General features: G+C 42.7%; 1 protein-coding gene across 1 annotated transcript; it reads right to left on the minus strand.

Moving 5' to 3' along the window:
- Positions 1–309: 309 nt before the first annotated feature.
- On the minus strand, positions 310–10,650 carry nek10 (NIMA-related kinase 10; the record flags this gene model as incomplete). The annotated part of the gene is given in 35 exon segments (XM_083678579.1): positions 310–757; positions 933–988; positions 1,122–1,174; positions 1,380–1,485; positions 2,069–2,179; positions 2,335–2,435; positions 2,602–2,639; positions 2,768–2,822; positions 3,103–3,211; positions 3,422–3,629; positions 3,721–3,791; positions 4,028–4,157; positions 4,291–4,366; positions 4,761–4,863; positions 5,015–5,136; positions 5,242–5,287; positions 5,510–5,647; positions 6,017–6,145; positions 6,487–6,589; positions 6,700–6,764; positions 6,868–6,945; positions 7,108–7,169; positions 7,431–7,570; positions 7,852–8,076; positions 8,235–8,321; positions 8,436–8,515; positions 8,927–8,994; positions 9,098–9,176; positions 9,289–9,330; positions 9,474–9,558; positions 9,689–9,784; positions 9,881–10,029; positions 10,120–10,180; positions 10,372–10,484; positions 10,486–10,650. Coding segments are annotated over 35 exon segments (3,384 nt in total). The 3' UTR covers positions 310–723.
- Positions 10,651–11,932: the final 1,282 nt, after the last annotated feature.

The raw sequence follows: 11,932 nt of genomic DNA on the forward strand, positions 1-11,932 counted from the left end.
AGATTTCAAAGGACAGTATAGTAAGTGCCAGTTCAGAAACTCTTTGAGTGATCACAGCAAATGAACCACACAATTAAACCTCACACGAGTAGGGCAACGGAACCCCACAGAGAACCCCACAGAGAACCCCACACAGCTCATGACTTGTTACTGAGTCCATCCTCTGTCATGAGGGAAAACACAGCAAACAGCAATGTGTATCGTTTGCATGGAAGGACAGGTGCAGGACATGGGATTTCAACATCTGATCTGTGCCTGAGGAAACTGTTGCTCCAGGTCAGTACCTCCATTTGCAGCTAGAGTTGCCCTTTGACAAACCTCATAAATGAAACACACTGCAACTTAATGTTCTGTGTCAGTCACAATGTGCATGCATACAATGTTCTGGCCCTTTATATGTACTGTGTTTTAACTTGTGTCATGAAACACAACCTTTTTATTAAGACCATTGGTCACCTGGCTCTGATTTCCAGACACAGATTAAGACCACTCCTACGCTAAAACGCATCAGCAATGGATTGTCTCCAGTGGAAGTACAACTTTGTCCAGGACTTGGATTAATCAGTGTCCGGGAAACTGCCCCCTGAGGTTTTGCTTTCCTGTAGATTCAAGAAATTATATTGGATAGTCTTTTTTTTTTTTTGTCTGGTTGACATAAATATCTGTCAATCTGCGGTGAGACTTAAAAATACCAGCTAGCATTATAGCCTATGAGGATGGCGGTCACTTGTGTGCACCAGCTGTCTCCTGGTCTTTCCTAAAACAAACAACAATAAGACAATAACAATAAGAGAGCAAAACATTACTGTAGAATCAAAGACAATCAAAGTTATTTTTACTATAAAGTGTTAAGATATAATAATATGATACTGTATATTAACAATACAGTGAAATTCCAGTGAAAGTCTTTCTTTCATCATATGACACGTTACCTAGCAGATGTTGCGTTGTAGTATCCATTTTCCTCCAACACCTCTTCTATAACAGCCTGAAATGAAACACACGCATAGGGCATTTCACAGCCTAAACACATGACTTTGTTTAAGTTGACCCAGAAAGGCTGTTTTCATTTTGTGTGTTACTGTACCTTCCATTGCTGCTCTTCTAGATGAGGCACTCACCTGCATCTGCTCATAGGTGACCCCCTCCTTCAGATTCCCATTGCCCACATCACCTGTGTGTAAAACATGCATGAATGTAAAAATGCAAAAAATGAAACAGAACAGCACCAAAGCACCCAAGCCCACTGGGAGAGAGAGTTGAGAGAGAGTATCTAGGTGTCTTCTAGGGGGCAACCAGAAGTCCTGGCTGGGTTGTATTCAGTTTAAATGCAGTGTGTATTCCTGGTCTTGCGCTGAGGAGAGAGTTATGTTCTGTACCTTGGTTGTCAGAACTAAGAGGGTCTCCTCCAAAGGACTGGACCAGAGACCTCCAGTCTGAGCTGGCAGATCCCGACTCCATCAGCTCTGGGGATCCCTGCAGCAGCTGGAGACACAGGAAGAGAACAGCTCTCTTTTGATGTCATGCCACACATATGTCAAGGATGTTCATCCCTTATTTAAGCAGGGAGATCTCATTGAGACCTGAGTCTATTTTACAGAGGAGCCCTGGAAGAACAAAGTACATGGCAACAGGGAATAAGATCAGAAAAGGAAGAAGAAGCTCGAGCACACTGGCTTTCTTGCTACTTTACATTGATGTGGTAAGATACCAATGTTTCGGTCAACAGACTTGAGACATCAAGGAGTTTACACAGGGGGTAAGGTAAAAGAAACATCCAGACGGACTAAATCACACAATATTTCAACCAAATAAAAGCAGAGGGGGGAAAAATGGAAATCTACACAATAATTAAGGTAAAAAAAGAAGAGAAAAACAACAATGATATAAACTCTTAAGATATAAGCACAACCTAGATGTACTGTGTGCTAGATTGTCTGTGGATAACAGATCAAAACACAATAAATAGGAATCACAACAAATGACCCGCTAAAACAGGTACAATTTTCAATTCATACAATCATACAGTATGTATCTGATTTCACTTGAACAGTGGAGCCAGACTAACCTTACTAAGTTCCACTTTGAGATTGCAGGAACTGCTACTATAGTGGAAAAGAGACTTCTTGAATCTCTCAATCGCCCGCCGCTTCACACTGTGGTGAGGAGCTGGAGGGAGCTGCAAATTCAAAAATTCCCAACTGCCATAAATAACGACATGAAAACATATGGTACATAACAGCGCACCATGTTACTCTTCTTCCAATGAGCCTGTCACTGTTAAACGTAAGTCTAGAGACAAATACAAACTACATGGAAAGAGACCCACTGTACCTGAGTGATATATATGATTTTATGCAGCTGTACCAGAAGTCTCTGGACAGGATCATCGATCTGACGAACCTTCCTCTGAGAAACACAAATTCCTGCTGATGCTGTGGAGAATACACACAACATGGGTTACAGGACATAAATACTAAATAACATGCACCATGTACATTGGTGGAAGTTATGAACATGATGCTTTAATAACCTGACTGCATCAAGTCCAGCCTTTGAGCTCCCTGTCATATTGGCAAATTACTATTTACGATCATTTACCTGGTCGAGCTTTGGGCTTCGGAAGAGCAAAATCTCCACTGAGGGAAATAAGTGAATGGTACGCGAATTAATTGGCAAAGAAGTACATCACGCATGCAGTACATGAGGTCTTCATATGAAGTGTAGACTGTACATCAGGGTGTGTATACCGTATATACAGACTTACCCAGGTAAGTTTTGTTCATCAGTCACTGAAGCGCTGACACTGTGCTTTGTAGGCCCTTAAATGATATCAAAGATCCATTGATTCTAAGTTAAGACGTATGAATACTCTAGTGAAAGATTCTGGTATTTTGTATTTAATTAATAAATCACGACTCACCAGTTTCATAATGAGGGCGGGCGCCAGAGCTGCTAGTGTCAGATGGATCATCCTCATCTGAGCCATTATGTTTAAGAAAACATACGTGTGATCAATATGGCCGCTACTATTTCATAAGGAGACTCACAGCCTGGTGTAATCAAGAGAACTTTATGAAATACTGGAGAGGAGAGACGTACCTTGACTGCGTCTGTGTTCACTTTGGTTGGAGCTGCAGGCTAAAGGGGAGTATGGAGCCACAGACTCTGGCATCATAGAGGTCCTCTCACGGTCTTTGACATGTAGAACCTGACAGAAAAACCACAAGGACAGAAACGCATACAACAGTGCAGACGCCATAGTTTTGACATAGAAATAGAATCTTAGAATAATAGAATAATTATATTTCTATGTGTTTTTAACGTTTACTGTACTGACTGAACATATCAAACTAAAACCTCTGGTGTGCTTTTGTCATGTCTATTTAACTGATTAGCTTCACCAGTTAGCACAGCTCACCTGGGACATGGATGATTGACAATCGCTGATCCCGCCCCTCTGGCTTTCCAGGAAGTACTTCTGTGCTCGCTTCCTGTCCCGCTCTGCTCTCCTTTCCAATGCATGCTGGGAAGTGTAGAGGCTGTCCATGAACCTCATCATAATGTCAGAGATCTTGGAGCTGACTTCCACGATGTCAGGTCGCAGGTCAGCGTGTGGAGTCAGGCACCTGGGGGGAAGGGTGGTATTCCATAGCATTGTGTTGTATTTTGGGTGGAATATCCCTTTAATCAGTCAATGTGATTAATCATTGATCTCACCATTTGATCATGTCTGTGACTCTCTCTGAGAAAACACTGTCATCCACTGGCTCATAGACCGCCTCCACAATCTACCAATACAAGGACTGTATTAGACAGGCCGTGTGTGTGTGTGTGTGTGCGTGCGTGCGTGTGTGTGTGTTTGCACGCGTGTGTGTGTGTGTGTGCACATGTGTGTGTGTGTGTGTGCATGTGTGTTTGTGTGTGTGTTTGTGTGTGCGTATGCGTGTGTGTGTGTGTGTGTTTGTGTGTGCGTATGCGTATGCGTGTGTGTGTGTGTGTGTGCGTATGCGTATGTGTGTGCTACCTTGGTGGCCAGGGAGAGCATGTTGGTGCTGTAGAAGGGAGGGTTCAGTGTGGCCATCTGGTAGAGCATACAGCCTATGGCCCAGACGTCAGCCTTCTCCCCATACGGCTCACTTTTCACTATTTCTGGACTGACACACACGGAGGATGAATCAAATCATTCTAATGTTACTTGAGGTAGCAGTAATAAAACCTGCACAAGCCTGACGTTCATGATTAAAACTGCTCTGTTTCCTCCCATGTTGTCATCTACAGAGAACTCACCAGGAATACAGAATAGTCCCGACCACTGACGTTAGCTTGCTGTTCTCCTGCTTCTGTTTCGCCAGCCCAAAGTCAGCTGGAAGCAGATTCAGGTCACAGGTCACAAGCTGAAAATACATTTCCTTTCGCCATGTGAACATGATGGAGTGAATGAAGGGGGCTGGGGTACAGTACACTTTCACATTAGTTTGTGCCAAGTTTCTAATGGAGACGGCAGAGAGAGATAAGGAGAGAGAGAGAGAGAGAGAGAGAGAGAGAGAGATAAGGAGAGAGAGAGAGAGAGAGATAAGGAGAGAGAGATAAGGAGAGAGATAAGGAGAGAGAGAGAGAGATAAGGAGAGAGAGATAAGGAGAGAGAGAGAGAGAGAGATAAGGAGAGATAGATAAGGAGAGAGAGATAAGGAGAGAGAGAGAGAGAGATAAGGAGAGAGAAATAGAGCATGAAAAGCAGCAAAGTGTGATAGACTGACTGATGGTGACTCTGTCCCTCTCTCCCATCATGACGTTATTAGGGGTGAGGTCTCGGTGGACGATTCTCTTCTCCTTGTGTAGATACCTCAATGCCAGACACATCTGAGGAATTTTAATCACATTTTATGTTTTAATTTTAATATATTAATATTTTAATATTTTATTATTATCATTCCCTGTGGTGATAGCATAGAGAATTCATAACCAAAGTGTCTCTATGTTACAAATGGATTGTTCATGAATAATGTGCTACCTGAATGAATATGTTCCAAACTCTCTCTTCAGTGAACTGCTGCTGCTTCTCTTTCAGAGAGTTAAAATGGTCGGCCAGAGGAAGCCCCTCAATCAACTCCATGACAATGTACAGTCTGTCACCTGTCACATCAACAGAGGAGGTCATAGCTGGTGGTAGAACTGATATCTCTTGGTTATGTATTATGCTTGTTGTGAGTTGAAATTTGTTGTGATGCTGTACATTACCTTCCAAAAATGTCTTGTAATATTTCACAATATTTGGATGGGTCATCTTCAAGGAACAGACAGGGGAGGGGCGTATCAACAGTGGTTAAATGAGTAATACCAAATACTTTACTACTGTATATAAGTGAAGTAAAACCATAGCCTTCACTTGAGTATAATGTAATCTCTGGCATGTCTGTAATGTATGATATCCACAAGGTATGAAATCAATCAAAAAATAAAAAAACAGGATATGTGGGTAATAACCAAAGGGGAAACTAATCCTAACCTGTTCTTTAATGATGGTGAGTTCAGACACTATCTTGTCTACGTTGCTGTCCCGGGACTTCTTGTCTTTGCCAAAGGCAGGGTTGTGGAGGTTCACCTCCTTCAGAGCCTGGAGATTCTGTCCAATCTGCTTACGGACCTCTCAGCACCACCCCAGATAAATGATACAGAATTCAAATACATCAAATACATGAGACACTTCATGTATGACATGAGTCTCACTTGGTCCATGGAATGCAAATTCAAGCATGTAATTGGTGCTGAAATCTAATGGACGAAACACCTGTGGTGTCAGGGGGTTACAAGGGTGACCTGAAGAACAACACTCCACTTACTAATAAGCTGAGTATGTAAATGTTTGGCACAGGTGTGTCAGAAATAAGCATTCGGGGGAGGTTGTACATGTGCGTAATTGTCAGGTGCGTTACCACTAAGCCGTGCAATCCACTTTGAAAGGGAGGTCTCATTGGTGACCCTGATGAATAGTCGTCAGAGAGGAGAAGTCTACCTTGAAGACACTGCCGAAGGCCCCAGTGCCCAGATGGTCCAGTATGGCGTATCCATTGATCATTCTGAGAGGAGGGCGGTTCTGATCGACACTCTCAATGCTCTCCCTCAGGCTGTCCAGGTCCTCCTCCTAACCACAAGACAGGTCACCTTACTAAACAATTCTCCCGGAGCGAAGCAAGTATTAAAAAAAGAACACTCACATGTTTGATAAATTATTCATCATTTATTATGATTACATGGAGCTATGTTTCACTGTATATAAATTAGTAATAAGGAAAGTGAGATGTAGGGGAGACTGGTGGAAGTAGAAATCGGAGGACAGGCTCATTGTAATGCATGGAATGGAATACGGAATGGTATCTGGGTTTGTTACCATTCTCTATTCCATTCCATGCATTACAATGAGCCTGTCCTCCGATTTCTACCTCCACCAGCCTCACCTGAGCATAAAAAAGGATTTGTCCTTACAGTGTAGAGAGAGACTTTTGCTTGCAGTGCCTCATAGGCAGTAATGTCACGCACATAATGTCCAACGTCAATAAACATCTCAAATAGATCTGTAGGAAAGAGTCTGAAATGGAAAAAAACACTCAGAATGTCAGAATAAAAATAAAGAAATAAATAAAAGCTTTCAAATGTACGGAATAAAAGGGCAATACATTCACAAAATAACCCCTTCACCTTTTGAAGAAATGTCGATTTCGTTCCATGCTGAAGAGGAAACGGAGGGTCCGGAATGCATAGCACTGTCAACAACAACAAAAACATCACCATGGTGATATGAGGACAAATACAGAATACAACGATAGCAATTACACTACCACACGAACGTAATACATTTTGAAGTACCTGCAGAGATATTGCTTTTGGTCCAGACTGGGAACTTCGTGGAAGAATCAATTTTGCTATTCCATAGATCCCATTCTCCTGGAAAAGCAAAGAGTAGCTTATGTATTTCAAAAATGTCTGCTTCACTGAAAAGTACACAGTTCCTCGTCAATTTCATATACAGTACAATGCACCAAAATGTTATGATTTGCAAACCAAATGGCATTCAACAGTATTCTATTTGTGGGTAGGACCTCTCACCTGAACCACATGGTGTGCAGTGGTGTCATCCAGAACAAGCTCAGTCAGGGCCGCACAACATGCTGGGAAAGATAGTCACTAGTCAGTGTCTACGTTGTCATTGGGAGTGATACAGATTACCACAATCAACATAGCCTGAAGAATATCCAGTATTTATACCTAGTATTTCCTACCTAACCTCCTCCCCAGGCTATTGCACGCATATAAGTCTGGAGTAACACCGATTCAAAGCTGTCCTTAGTGGGAGTAAATTCACTAAGTAAAGTATTTCAGCGAATCACACGGCTGCAAGGCGTAGCTCCAAATCAGAAACGTGTTCCTACCTGCCTGTAGAGACATGGTGTTGTCCACCTCCTCCTGTGGACTGAGCTCTTCACTGACGTGCTGTCTCTGGATGCGGCCCGCTGCGTTGGCGCTGGAGAGGGCCTCGATGGAGGAGCGGTCAGACACATACCCCCGCTCACTGGAACAGGGAACAGACAACAGGGAATACAGCGCAGACCACATACCGTTCCTAATAATCACAATTCCATTCCACTTTAAAGTTCACCCAGATATTTTCATCTCTCAGACGTGGTATTTAGTTGAGCCAACTCTGTATTTTACATACTATCTCTTCCGTAGACCCAACTGACATGGTGCCAACCTTTACCGTTCGTTTGGGACAGGAGCCTGCAGATTTCATCCAGCACACACAGTACAACAGGACACAACAACACCTCCGCAACAGAGGTAGCCCCCCACCTGTTGAGCAGGCGGAGCAGCTGCCGCACCCCTCCCCAGGTGCGTATCTCTGCGCTGGCGTCGGCCTCCTCACACAGCTGGACCAGGACCCACACCACGCTCCACAGAAGCTTCAGGTGCTCCCAGTGCAGCAGGCTGAGCAGCACAGGCAGGCCCTCACACTGCCGCACCTGATCCCTCACCTGCCGCACCGGGGAGAGGAGCCTCAGCAGCTCCGCACTCATCCTGAGAGGGACATGCACATACACGGAGGCAGATTGGAGGCTGGTGGAGGTAGAAATCGGAGGACGTGCTCGTGGTAATGTGTGGAATGGAATGGGGAATGGTATCAAACACGTGTATTCTCAAAGCAACATATTGCACATGATGAGGGGGTTGCAAACCTTTTGGATAGTAAATCGTATTCTTGGAGGATCACCAGAAGCTTTTCCACTATTGACAGCTCTGCTATCATCTCCTTGCCTTCTGAACTAGAGAGAGGAGAGAATGATGAGAAGTTCAACTGTTAGCCAGAGCATTTAAACTGAAAAGCAGGTCCAGTATGACGCCCCAGATAAGGTTTGTGTGATGTGAAGGACAGTTACCTCTCAGCCAGAGTGGTGAGTGCTAGGAGGGCTCCCAGTAGCACACTGCTGTCCCTCGTGGACAGCAGCTTTACCAGGGTCTGGACAACGACAACATCTCCCATTAGTCTGACCAAGCCTTCACTCAGGCAGGACACTCGTCTCCAACAAGTTAATATAATAATAATAATAATGATAATAATAATGATAATGATAATGATAATGATGATGATGATGATTATTATTATTATGGTATATTAACTATAATATATGCATTTAGCTGACGCTTTTATCCAAAGCGACTTATTTTGCAGTGAGTGCATACATGTTTCTGTATATATGTATATAAGTTATTCTGATCAGTTTACTGTAGATCAATCAGTGACATAATAGAATGTTAGCTTCACAAATTGGACACAAGTTCAGTACATCAAATAAAAGGGAGTGTCGAGTTAATCTCTTGCTTGTTTTGTACAAATAAATAAACAAATGAAGACAATTAACTTGCTTACCTCATGAGCTCCACTCTCAATAACCCACTCCCTTTGATCCTCAACAGCAGAGAGTTTCTGAAACATATCTATTCAGAGATGAAGAGACAAGTAATGATCAAAAAAATAAAATAAGGAATGGCATTTATCAATGAAATATGTTTTGTCAAGATTCAATGACATATGGCTCACATGTCATAGTGACCAACTTCTCCATGGCAAAGGACTGCTCTCCACACTCCAGATAACTACTGGAGACCGTGTCCATATACTGAGTAGAGAGAGGAGGAGGAATCAAGTGATACAGTAGCAAAACAAATCAACAGAGAAATATTCTGTAGACTTGTCATGTGTGTACAGTAAGAGCATAAATTAACTTTTACCCTGGCAAGACAATGGACACCTTGGAGTTGATGGAAAACTCTCTGGAGGAAATGGGCGGAAAGTGAATGAAAAGTAAAGAGTAAATGCATGAAAAGTTTTATCATCCTGATTTGTTGTCCGATTTTTCAGAGGTCATAAGAGATGTCAATGAGCAAGGGAAAGAAATAGGCCTCTCATTGGTCACCTGATAAAGCGGCTCTCTTATCAACAGTCGTAGGCAGATCAGCACTCTAAAGACAGACTCGGGTGGCGCGTGGTCGATCCACTCACTACAAGCGGTAGATACAGCGCACAACTTAGCGAGAAACTTTCCAAATCTTTCTTTCGTTAAGCGGCATAACATCAGCTGGAGCGGCACATGAACAGAAACGGTTACAGCAATCTTAGAACCAAGGGTACCTGCAGAGTCTGTTCTTGACCAAAGCAGTGAAGATCTCCAAAAAGAGTTTATGTAGAGGATGACTGCTGAAACATCTCTGATTTCTGTATGTAGCACTTTCAGATGGAAATATAAATGTAGAAATAAAGTCACAAGAGGGTCAACTATCAGTCATATTTTCAAGAATGCAATTATATGCTTTCGGGACATACCTGAATTTTTCCAGGTCAGAATCTTCCGAGGCTTTGTGAATCTCAGTCCTTTGTTTACTGCCATTGTTTTGCTGAAGAGTGTTACGGTATTTTCCTCCACTGTTCATGTGCCCCTCGCTGCGGACCTTACATGGACTCAGTGCTGCCACCTAACGTCAACCAAAAAAACACCTGCTCACACCAAGATAGTACAGACAGAAAAATGTGTAGGCCTACATATTCAATTGACATTTCATTACCTGGTGTCTGGGAATTTTAGTTGCAAGCAGGGATAGAAGCTTTCTGAGATCATTTGACTCTCTAGAAATAATAACATTTTTGGTCAGAGTTATTTCTATTCAAGTCAGGTAATTGATGTTGAATGGTATTTCAGAGGAAATGATGAACAATGATGTAGGGAGTATTCTCATTCTTAAAGATACAATATCTCTATAAAACTGACTGATTTGAGCAAAATAATATTACTTGATTAGAGTAGAATGATATCTTACTTGTTGTCAACTCCTTTTGGCTTCTGAAGTAGTTTGTCACCTCGTCTCGCCTGTTTAACTGGGTTGGGCATTTTAAAAACACCCCTTTGCTTCCATGGGTCATACCGGAGGGTTCAACTTCAGGTATTTGACACAGCAGGTCACTAATGCATTTAATAGATGGTTATGGGTACAAATAAAGAAAGAAACATTAGGAGCATCATGGAGAAAAGCCAGCTCAGTTTCCAGGCTAAACTGTGCGTCACTGTCAAACTGACCAGCGAGCCCACAGGTGAACATAAAAGAGAAACAACAAGCATTAAGCCACACTGAGCAATCTCTTACCCTCCTTCACCATAGCAAAGCTGTGAAACACCTGTTAGTTTTCCCAGAAGCTTGTTTCATCCACTGAAATCAACATTCGTGGCTTTATCAAGGGTGCAGCAGTTTAGGTAAAATTAGCAGACGGTTCACGGGGAGGGGTATGGCCAAATAAGAAAAGGTAACACTTGAAATTGACGACATTCTAAACCAATCAGAGGAAACAACGTTATCGGGGTTCCAGTTACCATGGCTACAACGGACGCTGTGTTCACATTCCGCCACCGGAGAATTCTTACATTGGAATGTGTGCCGGTTGTTCCTCCGGCAGCTGCAGAGACACACACTTAAAACCAACCAACCAAACCAACTAAGCAATCAATCATCCATAAACGAAATACACACTTGTGTGGTAGCTGTTATTTCAAAGATCTTTGTAAAACTCTACACTGACTGTGCAGTTTTATCAGTGTTCTAATATAGTATATGGCAACAATGGAGGACTTCATGTGTAACAACAGTAGCCTGCCCCATGGTGAATTATGATGATCAAATGATTTATCAGATAAATAGATAAATAAGCATGAAGCAACATCGCGACAACACGTCCGTCAGGTACCAAATTAACGCATGATCTATCGCGAGACGTTTTGATGATAAACGTCTTATTCACAAATCTGAGTGCGCCTTTATTTTGGCGTGCAGTCCTGTGTGAACCAGCGCGTTACGCAAATCCCGCTACGTCCGTGCAGCCAGCAGTAAGAAGGGGAATGTCGGGTTGTGAATGATCGGTTTCTGAGGCGGCCGGGAACGTCAACATTATGGGTAAGCCTACTTAGCTACTGTCTCCGAAATTTCTGAAAAACATTTTTAGCATTGATACATAATTTTTTTTATTGGTGTTTCCACCAGAGTGCCTGTTTACAAAGTAATGGTTGTTCGTGGCTATCTAGCTAGCCAGTTGTCTGTAACCAACGCCCAGTCTCCGCCACCAGTTGGATGCTAGCGTCGCTAACGAGAGTGTGGGGGCATTTCCTGTGTAACGTTAGCTAGCTCGCTATTTTCCCTTCTTCTGTGGCTAGCTAGCTAATAGTACGATAATTAATTCCACCACATTTCGCTAACTAATTATAAAGTTACGCCGCTAACTAACTGCATTTTAGTTTCTAGAACACGTTAACGTGACGTGCTAGCTAACGTTAACTACGTTAGTTCGACAACGATAAATGACTCATAAATGCTAACTAGCCAGTTAGGCTAA

This window comes from Argentina silus (genome assembly GCF_951799395.1).
Source record: "Argentina silus genome assembly, chromosome: 10".
In the NCBI taxonomy this organism is placed as follows: Eukaryota; Metazoa; Chordata; class Actinopteri; order Argentiniformes; family Argentinidae; genus Argentina; species Argentina silus.